The following is a 17,577-nucleotide window of genomic DNA, read 5'->3' on the forward strand; positions in this document are numbered from 1 at the left end:
GGTGCTGAAATATAATTGGCTAAACTGGCAGTGGGCGGGTTAAAATGACCAAAACAAAGACAGCGTTCTGTCACAGAAAACACATGTTAAAAGCAGAATATCTGACTTCAGCATTGTTTTTCAGATAAACAAGAATGTTTACTGAGCATGTTTCTAAATATCTGCAAACATATTATTGTATCTTTATGCTTTAGAAGGGTCAAACACTTACATACAGCACATTTAAAGAGCAAACAGTGGGCGTGGCTTGTTTTTTCTGCTGCGAGCTGATTGGATGCAGTAAAGTAGACATTTTATTCAGAAAGATCTGGAAAAGGGTTTGGGGAGAGTTAGTACAACCTACGACTCCTCCTCCTGCTGCTCACAATTTCTGTTTGTTGTCAAAACTGAGAGCTGGAGGGGCGTGGTTAAGTGTGTTAGCCCCGCCCAATACCTCAGACAGATGTAATCTGACAGTTTAACTGAAAGCAAACAGGAAGTGCATTTTCAGATTTCAATTAAAGATTACAAGAGCAAACTATTTTTTCTTATTGTCATGCACAGATGAACTGTTCACCACAACATCAACATGGTTAGTTTTGATTTCATGTGTACTTTAAGTGCTTAATTTGTGCACTTCATCAGGAACAGTTCATTTTGTACGCAATGTTTCTTGTATTCTCTCCATGTGCTCGAAGTAATTTGCTTCAAAGTGAGTGAGAAATTCAGACAGTTTAAAAAAATAAAAATATGGCAACCTCCAACCTCAGCTAGCGTTTGGGAGCTTCTGACGTGTCGGTTTCTGTCAGCAGAAGGTCAGAGGTCAGCAGGAGTGACAAGCGCATCTCGCTGAGAGGCATTCTGGGACATTTGGCCTTCTGCACAGTGAGAGCGAACCCCTGTCGTCACTGTGGGGAGATACACACTCAGAAGACACACACATCTCAGTCACCACACACATTTAATAAAGGTCTCTTGTCATCTTCACTTTCCCCCATAACCACACACACACACACAGTATAGACAGAGATATATATTTGAAGTCAGAGTTATGAGCGCTCCTATGAATGTTGATTCTTTTTCAAATATCTCCCAAATGATGTTTAACAGAGCAAGGAATTTTTCACAGTATTTCCTATCATATTTTTTCTTCTATAGAAAGTCTTATTGTTTTATTTCAGCTAGAATAAAAGCAGTTTTTAATTTCAATATTATATATATTTTAAGGTCAATATCATTAGCCCACTTAAACAATATTTGTTTTTAAAAGTAATGTGTCACTGAAACATAATAGTTATTTTTCATTTAATTTATAAGATGTTATGTAGGATTTCTGCAGGTTTCAGGAAAATTAAGACCAGTTTAAAATGTTTTAATACCCACAACACAATATTTCACTGAATTTAAGACTTTTTAAGACTCCACGGACACCCTGTATATAGTTTTTGCTCTTATTATACCTACGTTTTGTTTGAAAGTGATTATAGTTGACTTTAAAAGCGATTGGTTAACTTTACCTTTAAAAGACGGGTGAACCTGTAGCTTTGAAAGCGATTAGTTGAGTGATTAGTTGACTTTTACTTTTAAAAGACGAGTGAACTTGTTGTTTTAAAAGCGATTAGTTGACTTTGAAAGTGATTAGTTGACTGTATGAGGGGGGCAAAATGATGATGATATGATAAATGATTGTTGGTGATTGGATAGATGCTGGACTGATTGAGTAGGAAACTTGGACAGAGGAAAATTAAGACCTGTTTAAAATGTTTTAATACCTACAACACAATATTTCACTGAATTTAAGACTTTTTAAGACCCCACGGACACCCTGTATATAGCTTTTGCTTTTATTCTACCCAAGTTTTGTTTGAAAGTGATTATAGTTGACTTTGAAAGCAATTGGTTGACTTTACCTTTAAAAGACGGGTGAACCTGTTGCTTTGAAAGCGATTAGTTGACTTTTACTTTTAAAAGACGAGTGAACTTGTTTTAAAAGCGATTAGTTGACTTTGAAAGCGATTAGTTGAATGATTAGTTGACTTTTACTTTTAAAAGACGGGTGAACCTGTCGCTTTGAAAGCGATTAGTTGAGTGATTAGTTGACTTTACTTTTAAAAGACGAGTGAACTTGTTGTTTTTAAAGCAATTGGTTGACTTTGAAAGCGATTAGTTGACTGTATGACGGGGGCAAAATGATGATGATATGATAAATGATTGTTGGTGATTGGATAGATGCTGGACTGATTGAGTAGGAAACTTGGACAGAGGAAAATTAAGACCAGTTTAAAATGTTTTAATACCTACAGCACAATATTTCACTGAATTTAAGACTTTTTAAGACCCCACGGACACCCTGTATATAGCTTTTGCTCTTATTATACCCATGTTTTGTTTGAAAGTGATTCTAGTTGACTTTGAAAGCGATTGGTTGACTTTACCTTTAAAAGACGGGTGAACCTGTTGCTTTGAAAGCGATTAGTTGACTTTGAAAAGACAGGTAAACCTGTTGCTTTGAAAGCAACTAGTTGAATTTGTAAGTGATTAGTTGACTTTTACTTTTAAAAGACGAGTGAACTTGTTGTTTTTAAAGCAATTGATTGACTTTGAAAGCGATTAGTTGACTGTATGAGGGGGGCAAAATGATGATGATATGATAAATGATTGTTGGTGATTGGATAGATGCTGGACTGATTGAGAAGGAAACTTGGACAGAGGAAAATTAAGACCAGTTTAAAATGTTTTAATACCTACAACACAATATTTCACTGAATTTAAGACTTTTTAAGACCCCATTAGCATTAGCCCACTTAAACAATATTTGTTTTTAAAAGTAATGTGTCACTGAAACATAATAGTTATTTTTCATTTAATTTATAAGATGTTATATAGGATTTCTGCAGGTTTCAGGAAAATTAAGACCTGTTTAAAATGTTTTAATACCCACAACACAATTTCACTGAATTTAAGACTTTTTAAGACCCCACGGACACCCTGTATATAGTTTTTGTCCTACGTTTTGTTGTTCGCCATGTCTGCATAACCTTGAAACTATTTATTCTAATATGTAAATTTCACTTTCACAAATGCAAGTTTGCTATAGGCAAAACCTCTCTTCAGGGTGCTAGAAAAAGAGATTAAAAGGTATATAAAACTGATTAAAAAGCAAATAAAAGGGTTAATATATACTTATCGTTTAACGTTTGCATACACTGTTTGTATACATTTATTTTCTAACCTATAAGTGCATTTAATAACTTTTAACAGCACAAAATAAGCATAATATATTTATATGTAAATTGATAATTATCTACCCGCTCTTTTTTACCCCTCTGCTGTTATTTTCTTTTATTTAATTACTCTTTTCTCATTTAAACCTTAATCCCTGTTGTAAAATAAACCTCTACATGCTTCTTGTTTAAAAAAAAGACCCATGAAACTGAATCTGACACTGAGATGGAAAATGTGATTGTTGTATGAATACACAAGGAGCCAGTGCTCGCTAATAAGGCTGATTTCAGGTGCAAATGTCAAGCCGTGGCCTTCAGTCATGCACCACAGCTTGTGAGTTTGTCTGTGTTTTCTTCTCTTGTCGATCACACTGACAGCATCTTTAAAGTTTCTGTTTTTTAATTAAATTTACAATTCAATCGCTGTCATAAATTGACAGAGTGTCAGCTCTAGTAGTAACACGAACACGAATTGATGTCTTCAAAATGAGCAGAAATAGACTCTGATTACGTAACTCACATTTGGTCATGTTTATAAACGAGAAGGTTTTTATTTTGGTATTTTATCTGTATAGCAGGTCAAAAGGAGATGGAAATTAAATAATGAATGTAAAATAATTATCAGTGTGTGTCTACTGCCAGCTAATATAAAGAAAAAAAAAATGTAATCTTAAAGGCATAGTTCACCAAAATGACAATTCTGCTATCATTTACTCCAAAAAATACAGCATATAAAGTTTATTTAGAAATACACATGATCAATACAATATCAAATGCATGTACAAATGTACTGCTAACATCTTGATGAGATTTCACTCACACGCACACACAATGCTATTGAAAATACACATTATAGCACAGTATAGTATAAAAATGAACAGCAAATTAACTCATTAAAATGTCTAAAAGACACAAAATATTTCTAAAATGTAAAACTAAATATTGTCAAGGCAAGCACAAATTATTATTTGTATTTAGTCCTTATGTTTACTGGGGTGAAAAGCAACAGTTTTAGCAAAAAAAAAAAAAAAGTCTTGGTATTTGTTTTTTTTTTCTTCTAGTATCAGCTTGTATTGTATATGTTGCATTAAAAATGACCAGCTGACTGTACCTTAAAGTAAACCTGTAACTTGCAACTGTAACTTTTTATAATCATACACATAGTTAATTTCTTTAATCTTTTAAAAGTCAACTAATGGCTTTTAAAGCAACAGGTTTACAAACCATTTTAAAAGCAAAGTCAGCTAATGACTTTCAAAGTCAAATAATCTATTTTAAAGCAACTTTCTAAACTAATCGCATTTAAAGAAACAGGTTTACTCACTTTTTTAAAAGTAAAATAATGACTTTCAAAGTAACAGTTTTACTTACTTTCTAAAGTAAAGCCAGGTAATTGCTTTTAAAGCAACAGGTTCACTCATCTTTTAAAAGCCAAATAATCACTTTCAAAGTCAACTAAATGCTTTAAAGCAACATGTTCATTCGTCTCTTAAAAGTAAAGTCAACTAATCGCTTTAAAAGCAACAGGTTTACTCACTTTTCTAAAGTAAAGTCAACTAATCGCTTTAAAAGCAACAGGTTTACTCACTTTTCTAAAGTAAAGTCAACTAATCGCTTTAAAAGCAACAGGTTTACTCGTCTTTCAAAGTAAAGTCAACTAATCGCCTTGAAAGCAACAGGTTCACGCGCCTTTTCAAAGTCAACTAATCGCTTACAAAGTCAACTAACTGCTTTCAAACAACGTGTTCACTCGTCTTTTAAAAGTCTTTTTTTAAAAAAAGAAAACATTCGGAAACTAATTGCTTTCAAAGTCAACCAATCGTTTTTAAAGCAACAGGTTCACTTGTCTTTTAAAACAAAAGTCAACTAATCGTTTTCTAAGTCAACTAATCGCTTTCAAAGTCAACCAATCGCTTGCAAAGTTAACCAATCACTTGCAAAGTCAAACAATCACTTTCAAAGTCAACTAATCGTTTTCAAAGTCAACTAATCGTTTTCAAAGTTAACTAATCGCTTTCAAAGTTAACCAATCACTTGCAAAGTTAACTAATCACTTGCAAAGTTAACCAATCCCTTTCAAAGTCAACTAATTGCTTTCAAAGTCAACTAATCATTTTCAAAGTTAACCAATCACTTGCAAAGTTAACTAATCACTTGCAAAGTTAACCAATCACCTTCAAAGTCAACTAATTGCTTTCAAAGTCAACTAATCGTTTTCAAAGTCAACTAATCATTTTCAAAGTTAACCAATCACTTGCAAAGTTAACCAATCGCTTTCAAAGTTAACCAATCGTTTTCAAAGTCAACCAATCGTTTTCAAAGTTAACTAATCGTTTTCAAAGTCAACTAATCGTTTTCAAAGTCAACCAATCGTTTTCAAAGTTAAGCAATCGCTTTCAAAGTCAACTAATCGTTTTCAAAGTCAACTAATCGTTTTCAAAGTCAACTAATCGTTTTCAAAGTTAACTAATCGCTTTCAAAGTTAACTAATCATTTTCAAAGTCAACCAATCGTTTTCAAAGTCAACCAATCGTTTCCAAAGTCAACTAATCGTTTTCAAAGTTAAGTAATCTCTTTCAAAGTCAACTAATCGTTTTCAAAGTCAACCAATCGTTTCCAAAGTTAAGTAATCGCTTTCAAAGTCAACTAATCGTTTTCAAAGTCAACTAATCGCTTTCAAAGTTAACTAATCACTTGCAAAGTTAACCAATCGCTTTCAAAGTCAACTAATCGTTTTCAAAGTTAACTAATCGTTTTCAAAGTCAACCAATCGTTTTCAAAGTTAACTAATCGCTTTCAAAGTCAACCAATCGTTTCCAAAGTCAACTAATCGTTTTCAAAGTCAACTAATCGTTTTCAAAGTTAACTAATCGTTTTCAAAGTCAACCAATCGTTTTCAAAGTTAAGCAATCGCTTTCAAAGTCAACTAATCGTTTCCAAAGTCAACTAATCGTTTCCAAAGTCAACTAATCGTTTTCAAAGTCAACTAATCGGTTTCAAAGTTAACTAATCGCTTTCAAAGTCAACTAATCGTTTTCAAAGTTAACTAATCGTTTTCAAAGTCAACCAATCGTTTTCAAAGTTAACTAATCGCTTTCAAAGTCAACTAATCGTTTCCAAAGTCAACTAATCGTTTTCAAAGTCAACTAATCGTTTTCAAAGTTAACTAATCGTTTTCAAAGTCAACCAATCGTTTTCAAAGTTAAGCAATCGCTTTCAAAGTCAACCAATCGTTTTCAAAGTTAAGCAATCGCTTTCAAAGTCAACTAATCGTTTCCAAAGTCAACTAATCGTTTTCAAAGTCAACTAATCGTTTTCAAAGTTAACTAATCGTTTTCAAAGTCAACCAATCGTTTTCAAAGTTAAGCAATCGCTTTCAAAGTCAACTAATCGTTTTCAAAGTCAACTAATCGTTTTCAAAGTCAACTAATCGTTTTCAAAGTCAACTAATCGTTTTCAAAGATAACTAATCGCTTTCAAAGTTAACTAATCATTTTTAAAGTCAACCAATCGTTTTCAAAGTCAACCAATCGTTTCCAAAGTCAACTAATCGTTTTCAAAGTTAAGTAATCTCTTACAAAGTCAACTAATCGTTTTCAAAGTCAACCAATCGTTTCCAAAGTTAAGTAATCGCTTTCAAAGTCAACTAATCGTTTTCAAAGTCAACTAATCGTTTTCAAAGTTAACTAATCGTTTTCAAAGTCAACTAATCGTTTTCAAAGTTAAGTAATCGCTTTCAAAGTTAACTAATCGTTTTCAAAGTCAACTAATCGCTTTCAAAGTTAAGTAATCGCTTTCAAAGTTAACCAATCGTTTTCAAAGCCAACCAATCGTTTTCAAAGTTAAGTAATCGCTTTCAAAGTCAACCAATCGTTTCCAAAGTCAACTAATCGTTTTCAAAGTCAACTAATCGTTTTCAAAGTCAACTAATCGTTTTCAAAGTTAACTAATCGTTTTCAAAGTCAACTAATCGTTTTCAAAGTTAACTAATTGCCTTTAAAGCAACAGGTTTACTTGGTTTTTACAGTGTTTTTCGTTGTTGTTGGTAATATTCACTGCCACACATTTAGACTAGTTCTTTCTTGAAAAAATAAATCTGCAATCTCAACAATCCAGGTGAAATAAGAATCTATTCCATTATATCACATTCAATTAAATGACCTTCTATCAGCTGTATAGATTTACCATTAAAGCTTGCTGATATGGCTGTAAATTAACACTCAGCATGTGGATTTTGGCGTTTCTGTGTGTGTATGCTGTTGTGTGTCAAATGAGGGCTCCTGGTGTGTGTGTCTGCTGAAATAACTGCAGTGCTGGAACTTGAGCACTTCATTCCCCCAGCAGCTCCAGTCCGATCGCAGGCTGCGAGCAAACAGCTCCAAACACCGCGGCTCACGGCAGATATAAGACTTTAGCACAGCTGCAAAAAAAAGATCAGCATCAGGGGTTCGGTTGACATTTTTCTGTTTTACATTTTACACTTTGTTTATGCAGAAGATTGCTTTTAAAAAATAAAGCATGCTTAATTGCAACTGAAAAAGGGATTATCAGCCCTCCAGTGAAATTTTTATTCTTTTTCAAATATTTCTAATGTGCTGTTTTTAAACCACTATTACTACTACTACTACTACTACTAATAATAAAATTAATAACATAATAATAATAATAATAATAATAATAATAACAACAACAACAACAACAACAACAACAACAACAACAACAACATAATTAATAACATAATAATGATAATAATAAAAATAATATAATAAATAATAATAATAATAATAAAATGAATAACATAATAATAATAATAATAATAATATTATTATAATTAATAAATAATAATAATAATAAAATAATAATATAATACATAATATTAATAATAATAATAATAATTAATAACATAATAATAATAATAAAACATAATACTACTAATAATAATAAATAATAATGAAACAACAACAACATAATAATAATAATAATAATAATAAACATAATAATAATAATAAATTAATAACATAATAATAATAATTAATAACATAATAATAATAATAATAATAAATTAATAATAATAATAATAAAACAACCTAATAATAATAATAATAATAATAAAACAACATAATATTAATAATAATAAATAATAATGAAACAACAACATAATAATAATAAACATAATAATAATAATAAACAACAACATAATAATAATAATAATAATAATAATAATAACAACAATAACAACAACAACAACAACTATAATAAATATTAATAGTAAATAATAATAATAATAACATAATAATAATAATAATAATAACAATAATATAAACAACAACAACATAATAATAATAATAATAATAATAATAATAATAATAATAAATTAACAACAACATAATAATAGTAATAATACAATTAATCACAATAGTTTTAATCACTAATTTTGCATAACTAATGTCTTGATGACATAATATTTTACTAGTTATTTAGCAATCTGCTAGTATTCGGCTTAAAATGCAATTTAAAGACTAAATTAGATTAATTATGTTAACTTGACAAGCTAGGTTAGTTAGGGAAGTTATTACTGTAGATACCAGTGCTTTTTTCTGTAGCCAATTGAAAAAAATAATTCTTAAGGGGACTAATCATATAGTTTTTATAGACTTATAATAATATAGTCTTAGCCTTTGCCCAGAAGAAAAATATAATAGGAAATACTGTAAAAAATAAATAAATAAAGTCATTGATCTGTTAAAAAGCACTTGAAAAAATAAAATACAAAAATAAAAAATGAATCTTTAATGTGCACTTTGACAGACATCTCGCATTATTAAAAAAGGAGCCATTGACATTAATAGTAGAAACAGAAAAATACTACAGAATTCAACAGCTGTTTTTTCCAACATTCCTCAAAATATCTTCACTTGTGTTCAACAGAAGAAACTCAGATAGGTTTGGAATAAGTGGAGGATGAGTATATGATGACAAAATTGATATTTTTGGGTGAACTGTCCCTTTAAGGTTAATGAATAATCAATGAATTAAATGCTCATTTACACAATGATTGATCGCGGGAGTTTGTGGTGATCGGCATCCTTATTCCAAACAAAAAAAAGAAAGAGAGCAAGAAGGAGGATATGATGCGTGCACCTGCTAGTGAAGGTTTTTGGGAGTGCAGTGTTGACGGGACACTGACGAGCAGACGCTGATCCGGAAGCTCATTCACGGCTGAACACCTGAAACAAACAGAGATTTGGAGAGAAAACACTAAATATAAAAACACTAATGTGACAAACACACACACACACACACACACACACACACACACACACACACAAGATAGACATACATAACAGATAGACACATGAACCCAACCACGCACACATAAACACACATGCATGCACCCATACACACAGGTGCGCTCAAACAATCAGACAAACACACACATGCACAAAACACAAGTACGCACTCACACATACACGTGAACAACACATACACACACAACCACGCACACACAAACATATATACATGCATTAACACGAAGACACATGCACGCACACAAACATGCACTGACGCAAACACACATACACACAAACATGCATGCACTCACACACAATCACACATGCACTCAGATAAACAGACACACACACACCACGTAGTCAGAGAAGCACAGAAACACATTTAAAAATATACACACCAACACATACACACACAACCACGCACACACAAACATACATACACACACACGCACACACACACACACACACACACACACACACACGCACACGCACACACATAGACGCACACAAACATGCTCCGACATGTACTCGCACACACACACACACACACACACAAAACACAGACCTGCGCACACTCACACAATAACGCAAACACACACACATATATATATATATATACACACACATACATACATATATTACCTGTCTGCATGGTCAGAGGCGGAGCGACACCTGCCCAGCACCAGCACTTCATAAGGCTTCTTGTGCTGTGAGTCCAGAGGAAACACAAACTCTCCTGACCGAGTCACCTGCAGATTTCAAGGTTCCATTACTGAGAGATTTCCTAAAACTCACCCTTTATGCTTACTTTATAAAAAACCGACTCATTCAGAAGACTTAGGTTATGAAATCCATATGAATGAAGTTGTTTAATTTAATCTCTTTATGAATGTTTTAAAGTGGCCCTATTATAAATTATGAAAGGTTTGTGCTTTTGGTTTTGGGAGTCTCCAGCAACAGACTGACATGCATGCAATATAAAAAAAAACCTCTTTTATTGTCTTATAATATGCATTTATTTTTTACATTATTAAAGGTGCTGTATGTAAGTTTTTGACTCTTCTAAAGCATGAAAATATTTTCAATTCAATTCACCTTTATTTGTATAACGCTAGAGCGCTTTTACAGTGTAGATTGTGTCAAAGCAGCTTCACATAGAAGGTCATAGTAAATACCATATACCATAATATGTTTGGAGATATTCAGAAACATGCTCAGTGAACATTCTTGTTTATCTGAAAAACAATGCTGAAGTCAGATATTCTGCTTTGAACATGTGTTTTCCATGCCAGAACGCTGTCTTTGTTTTGGGTCTTTTAACCTGCTCAATGCCTGTTTAGCCAGTTATATTTCAGCACCCCGGGTTGCCTTGCTGGAAAACAGCGTATTTCATTCATTCATTCATTCAGGAAGGCTCTGAAAGCATGCATCCGTGACTGAAATGCGACCTCCGGTGGACAGTAGCAGACTCTGAAATAAGATGGAAATTCAGTTCCACATGAGGTTATTTAGCAAATGATATAAATATTACGAGTGTAAACATTAGGTGAGCAGGTTACATTGTAACCCTGTGTCCTAACACACGCGCTTCATGACGAGATACGCAGTGATGAGCAATTTGGCTGTTTGCACCAGACGAAACACGACAGAAATGTAAATACAGCCATTCAGAAGCACATAATAGTGCACTCACTCACGATATGGTGAGGTTTATAATCTATTTAATACATATTAACCCTCTTTAACATTATTAAATGTACATGCTGAATCACTGATGTGTGTTCAGTTCTAAAGTTCATTTTAAACTGTTTATTTTATTTTCCAGATCTGAGCTGAACTGTCTGCTGCTGCTTTCAGTATATGTCAATAAATGTCATGTAAAATGGCATTCAAACTCACATTGTTAGCATTTAACACTGAATAAAGCACATGAGGTGTACCTGAGGTGATCATTCTGTTGTTCAGCTGTGAGAAAACAAAGCCGTTTCTAATATATCAGTTTGAGGTGTTGATTAGGACAAAAACTCCTTTTAATATGTAAAATATTCCTTCTATCAGGTGCCGTTGCTTTTATTTAAAGCACGGTTTAAATCACTCGCCCCTGTCCTCAATCTGGCAACCTGCGCTTGCGTTTGTTTTGATCCAGGAGTGCAATACCTAGTTCAACCACTGGGTTACAAACTTACATACTGCACCTTTAAGCCAACAGCTTACATATGATTGGTTCAGTAATCAATTCTTCTGCATGCATTTACAAAATATAGAATTTTAGACGTATTTATATATTAGTGCATTTATTATAATATAAACTGGCACATTAATTTCTCTAAAAAACAAAGTTATCGGCGTTTTGACAGCTGAATATTACCTCACACTGTAAGAAATATCTGTAAATTAGCAGTTTTGTGACTCATGTTTTTATTTTCCATTGTTTATTTCAGCTTTTGAATCGCATTATGGGATTATGCTTTAGCTGTCTGACAATATAAATAAACAAATAATAAACAAAAGAACAATCTTATTCAATTTTCAGCATTTACTGTTTAGAATTTCAACAATTAAAGACATTACACTACAAGATATTGTATACATCAGAAAAACATATATAAAACAGGTTTGGAGCAAGTAAAAGGTGAGTTAATGGTGACAGAAATTTCAGTATTGGATGAACTCTTCTTTTAATAGTGAGTATGGTGAATTTAGGGTGAATTAATATAATATCCTTCACTATATTTTATTTAGGGATGCTAAGGATTACTTGATGATCTATTGATTGTCAATAAACCTTTAATCGATAGATCTTATCGATGACTGATTAAGCATGGACATTCAAATGTTTAGTTATGCTTTGCGCTGTTAGACGCGTCCATGCATTACATAATCAAGTCTATGCAGTTTACCTTATGGAGTCACCCTTTTGACATATTGTGGGATGCATAAAACCCTGTTATGCACAGATCTCGGTTATATCCGCAGGTGTTAACCAATGTTATCTGACAGACTGGCATGAATAGGCCTATGCAGACTCATTTTAAAAATCACGCATCACGGCGAGACATGCGGGGACATCTCCATTCACACAACGAGTTTATGAGTTCTCTCATCCTTTAGACCAGGGGTGTTCGACATGTTTTAGTTTCAACCCCAATTAAACACACCTGAACCAGCTAATCAAGCTCTTTCTAGGTATACTAGAAACTTACAGGGAGGTGTGTTGAAGGAAGTTGGAGCTAAACTATGCAGGACACCGGCCTCCAGGACTGAGTTTGAGCACCCCTGCTTTAGACCAACACTTATCGAACTGTCATTATCGTTTTATCAAAAAATTATATATCGTGATAATTATCGTTATCGCCCAGCTCTACTCTAGATATTATTTCTTATATTATTTCAAGCTACTAAAGTGTCAATAAAAGTCCCTTTGTTAAACTGTAGAGTTGAATTTACAACATCAAAAGTCGACAGAGCAGAGATCAACATCCCATAATGCAATTCACAACTGTAAATAAACTGAAAACACAAAATACACATACTTTTACAGTGTATTGAACACTTTTAGCATATTTCTAATGTTTTTGGTGTATTTTTTCTGTGTGTTGTTGACCCACACCTTGACCCACAGCCACTCTGCCATCACTTCCACAGCCCAGTGAGGATACAGCTCTTCTCTGACGAAACGCCGGTGCTTTGCCCGGTTAGTTACCCACGTTACCACTAAACCACCAGGAGCGGCCAGTGCAGGAACCGGAAGCTTCTTCAGCTGAGACGATGGCAGAGAGCTGTACCTGTCAATCACAGCATCATACAATGACTTCAGTCTAGAGCGCTCTCTCATTACAGGCTGATGATTAGAGCTGTGGAGAAAAATCACTAAAGTCATTCTGCGATTTTCAAAATGCATCACTATTCTCTGGAATTGATTCTGTGGTCAGTGGCGGTGCTCTAGGGCTTTAAGCTAGTTTTTAACAGTGGTTTTTCAACTAGCCTAGAGCAGCATCTGGTATTAAAATCTAGCCTAGAGCGCCATCTGCTGTTAAACACTAGCCTGTAAACTAGCTTAGAGCACCGTCTGCTATCAAAAATAGCCTAGAGCACCATCTGGTGTTAAAAACTAGCCTAGAGCCCCGTCTGCTGTTAAACTCTAGTCTAGAGCGCCATCTGCTGTTAAAACTAGCCTAGAGCGCCATCTGCTGTTAAACACTAGCCTAGAGTGCCGTCTGCTGTTAAACACTAGCCTAGAGCGTGTCTGCTGTTAAACACTAGTCTAGAGCGCCATCTGCTGTTAAAACTAGCCTAGAGCGCCATCTGCTGTTAAACACTAGTCTAGAGCACCATCTGCTGTCAAACACTAGTCTAGAGCACCATCTGCTGTTAAACACTAGCCTAGAGCGCCATCTGCTGTTAAACACTAGCCTAGAGTGACGTCTGCTGTTAAACACAAGCCTAGAGCGTCTGCTGTTAAACACTAGCCTAGAGCGCCCTCTGCTGTTAAACACTAGCCTAGAGCGCCGTCTGCTGTTAAACACTAGCCTAGAGCGCAGTCTGCTGTTAAACACTAGCCTAGAGCGCCATCTGCTGTTAAACACTAGCCTAGAGCGCCATCTGTTGTTAAACACTAGCCTAGAGCGCCATCTGTTGTTAAACACTAGCCTAGAGCGCCATCTGTTGTTAAACACTAGCCTAGAGCGCCCTCTGGTGTTAATTTATTTGCTGTTAAACACTAGCATACTGTGCCGTCTGCTGTTTAAAACTAGCTTAGAGCTCCAACTGCTGTTAAACACTAGCCTGTAAATTACCCTAGAGCACCATCTGATGTTAAAAACTAGCCTAGAGCACTGTCTGCTGTTAAAAATGGATGTAGAGCGCCATCAGCTCTAAAACACTAGCCTAGAAACTAGCCTAGAGCACCATCCGCTGTTAAAACTAGCCTAGAGCACGATTTTGTATTAAAAACTAGCCTAGTGCGCCACCTGCTGTTGAACACTAGCCTAGAGCGCCATCTGCTGTTAAACATTAGCCTATAACCTAGACTAGAGAGCTATTTGCTGTTAAAAACTAGCTTAGAACGCCATCTGGTGTTAAACATTAGCCTAGAGCGCCATCTGCTGTTAAACACTAGCCTATAAACTAGCTTAGAGCACCGTCTGCTATTAAAAACTAGCCTAGAGTACATCTGTACCATTGCATCCTGAATAATTTTTCATCCAAGCTCTACTGATAATAAATCATTTCAGAGTCATATAACAGCTATGAATGATACCTGGTACCTGTTGCTTCTTTTGACAGATTTGTTCTCCCATGGCGGATCGAGGACTATCAGGTCAAACTTGTCTCCACCTGTGGTCAAAATACAGCAACACTTACAGATCACAGAAGAAAACAGAAGCAGTGTTGTTTGATTTATTTAAACATGCTATCCTCCAGTTAATAATTACAAATTCTGCATCTGAACTCACTGTTGACGAGTGGCTTCATGCACGTGACGTCAGACAGCAGGAATCGGCAGCGTGGAGGCAGCAGGTATTTCTCCCTCATGAACGTGATCTCACAAGCGCAGTCGAACGGGTTTTCAGTGATGCTGGAGAATAAATCCAGCGCAGGGTTTTGGCCGTCTCTGCTCAGCGTGTGCACTGGCGACTCTTCCGATAACGGGAGCTGTTTTGCCAGGTCACAGAAAGCAGCGAGTTGACATTCGTGTGCTGGTGTGGATTCAGACGGTGTGGATTTAGTCTGTGATTCGGTCAGAGCTTCAGTGAAATATCCACACTGACGTCCAGCTTCCAGAAGAGCCCGAGAGCCCTCTGCAACCACTGAGCTGACCTGAGAAAACAACAAAATGGGCTGTGTAATATGATGATGTGTATCGTTTGGACAAAATAAAAACTCTATCATGTCATATTGTACTCAATCGCTTCATAAATATCAGACATATATCCCAACACTAGTGTGTTTTCTGTAAATTCAATCAATAATTAGTACAGTATATACAGTCACCGGCCACTTTATTAGGTACAGCTGTCAAACTGCTCGTTAATGCAAATTTCTAATCAGCCAATCACATTGCAGCAACTCAATGCATTTAGGCATGGTCAAGATGATCTGCTGCAGTTCAAAGCGAGCATCAGAATGGGGAAGAAAGGGGATTTAAGTGACTTTGAACGTGGCATGGTTGTTGTTACCAGATGGGCTGCTCTGAGTATTTCAGAAACTGCTGATCTACTGGGATTTTCACGCACAACTATCTCTAGGGTTTACAGAGAATGGTCTGAAAAAGATAAAATATCCAGTGAGCGGCAGTTCTGTGGGTGCAAATGCCTTGTTGGTGCCAGAGGTCAGAGGAGAATGGCCAGACTGGTTCCAGCTGATAGAAAGGCAACAGTAACTCAAATAAGCACTGGTTACAACCGAGGTCTGCAGAAGAGCATCTCTGAACACACAACATGTCCAACCTTGAGGCAGATGGGCTACAGCAGCAGAAGACCACACCGGGTGCCGCTCCTGTCAGATAAGAACAGGAAACTGAGGCTACAATTCACACAGGCTCACCAAAACTGGACAATAGAAGATTGGAGAAACGTTGCCTGGTCTGATGAGTCTCCATTTCTGCTGCCACATTCGGATGGTCGGGTCAAAATTTGGCCTCAACAACATGAAAGCATGGATCCATCCTGCATTGTATTAACGGTTCAGGGTGCTGGTGGTGGTGTAATGGTGTGGGGGAGATTTTCTTGGCACATTTTGGGCCCATTAGTACCAATTGAGCATCATGTCAACGCCACAGCCTACCTGAGTATTGTTGCTGACCATGTCTATCCCTTTATGACCACAGTGTACCCATCTTCTGATGGCTACTTCTAGCAGGATAACACACCATGTCATAAAGCGTGAATCATCTCAGACTGGTTTCTTGAACATGACAATGAGTTCACTGTACTCAAATGGCCTCCACAGTCACCAGAGCTCAATCCAATAGAGCACCTTTGGGATGTGGTGGAATGGGACATTCACATCATGGATGTGATGCTATCATGTCAATATGGAGCAAAATTTCTGATGAATATTTCCAGTACCATGTTGAATCTATGTACTGAAGGATTAAGGCAGTTCTGAAGGCAAAAGTAGGTTCAACCCGGTACTAGTAAGGTGTACCTAATATAGTGGCTGGTGAGTGTATATCAGATCTTTAGGATCAAATAGATTAGAAATCCCAAGAGTTCAGTCAAAGCAGGGTGAATCGGCTTTCAGCTACTACGCCCCTCGCTGCTGGAATCAGCTTCCAGAAATGATCAGATGTGCTCCAACATTAGGCACATTCAAATCAAGACTGAAAACACATCTGTTTAGCTGTGCCTTTACTGAATGAGCACTGTGCTACGTCCGACAGATCGAACTACTATGTTTTTCTCTTCTTTTTAACTCTTTTATAACACATTTTATCAGCTTTTATTTTATTTTATTTTTATTCTGTTTGTTTTTATTTCTCTTATAATTGTTTCTTTTATTCCTGTTTATGTAAAGCACTTTGAATTGCCACTGTGTATGAAATGTGCTATATAAATAAACTTGCCTTGCCTTGCCTTGCCTATATACTATGTGGAAATGACTTATTTCTTTTTCCATTTAAAACTATATACTAAGAGATTTATACATTTTCTTTAAAACTTACTTATTTTATTTAAACGTTTAATTAAGAATGTACAAATGGAAAATAATAATAGCAATCCTGTATACACAAACAAAAAAACAGCACTCCTACAAGCATTCTAGTGCTTTTACAGTGACTAATAGCATACAAAATAAAAGTTTGTATTTACAAGTACAACATATTTATATATATATATATAAATATTATTTCAACTGAATTTTGTGGGTGTGCATTTATTTATACACATTATACCAGACCATAACATAATAAAATACATGATAAAACAAAATAATATGTAATGCATTTGATCAGTCGTAATTATTTAACAGCACTATTACGGTTTTTGGGAGTGGGTTGTTGTAAAAATAATATAATAAAATAATAATAGTATTTTTAAAAATACATATCATCATCACCTTGTCATGATAAATATTGGCCT

General features: G+C 35.0%; 1 protein-coding gene across 1 annotated transcript in view; it reads right to left on the reverse strand.

The window, feature by feature from the left end:
- Positions 1 to 7,233: 7,233 nt before the first annotated feature.
- mettl4 (methyltransferase 4, N6-adenosine) overlaps positions 7,234 to 17,577 on the reverse strand; it is a 10,901-nt gene continuing 557 nt past the window's right edge. The window contains exons 2-8 of the mRNA XM_056462996.1: positions 17,555 to 17,577; positions 14,950 to 15,313; positions 14,761 to 14,830; positions 13,104 to 13,278; positions 10,136 to 10,242; positions 9,345 to 9,430; positions 7,234 to 7,623 (exon numbers count right to left, since the gene is read on the reverse strand). The exon at positions 17,555 to 17,577 is cut by the window's right edge and continues 43 nt beyond it. Of these exons, the coding sequence (XP_056318971.1) occupies positions 7,424 to 7,623; positions 9,345 to 9,430; positions 10,136 to 10,242; positions 13,104 to 13,278; positions 14,761 to 14,830; positions 14,950 to 15,313; positions 17,555 to 17,577 (1,025 nt within the window). The 3' untranslated portion in view covers positions 7,234 to 7,423. The remainder of the gene's footprint in view (positions 7,624 to 9,344; positions 9,431 to 10,135; positions 10,243 to 13,103; positions 13,279 to 14,760; positions 14,831 to 14,949; positions 15,314 to 17,554) is intronic.

The sequence above is a fragment of the Danio aesculapii genome, chromosome 7 (assembly GCF_903798145.1).
Source record: "Danio aesculapii chromosome 7, fDanAes4.1, whole genome shotgun sequence".
NCBI lineage: Eukaryota > Metazoa > Chordata > Actinopteri > Cypriniformes > Danionidae > Danio > Danio aesculapii.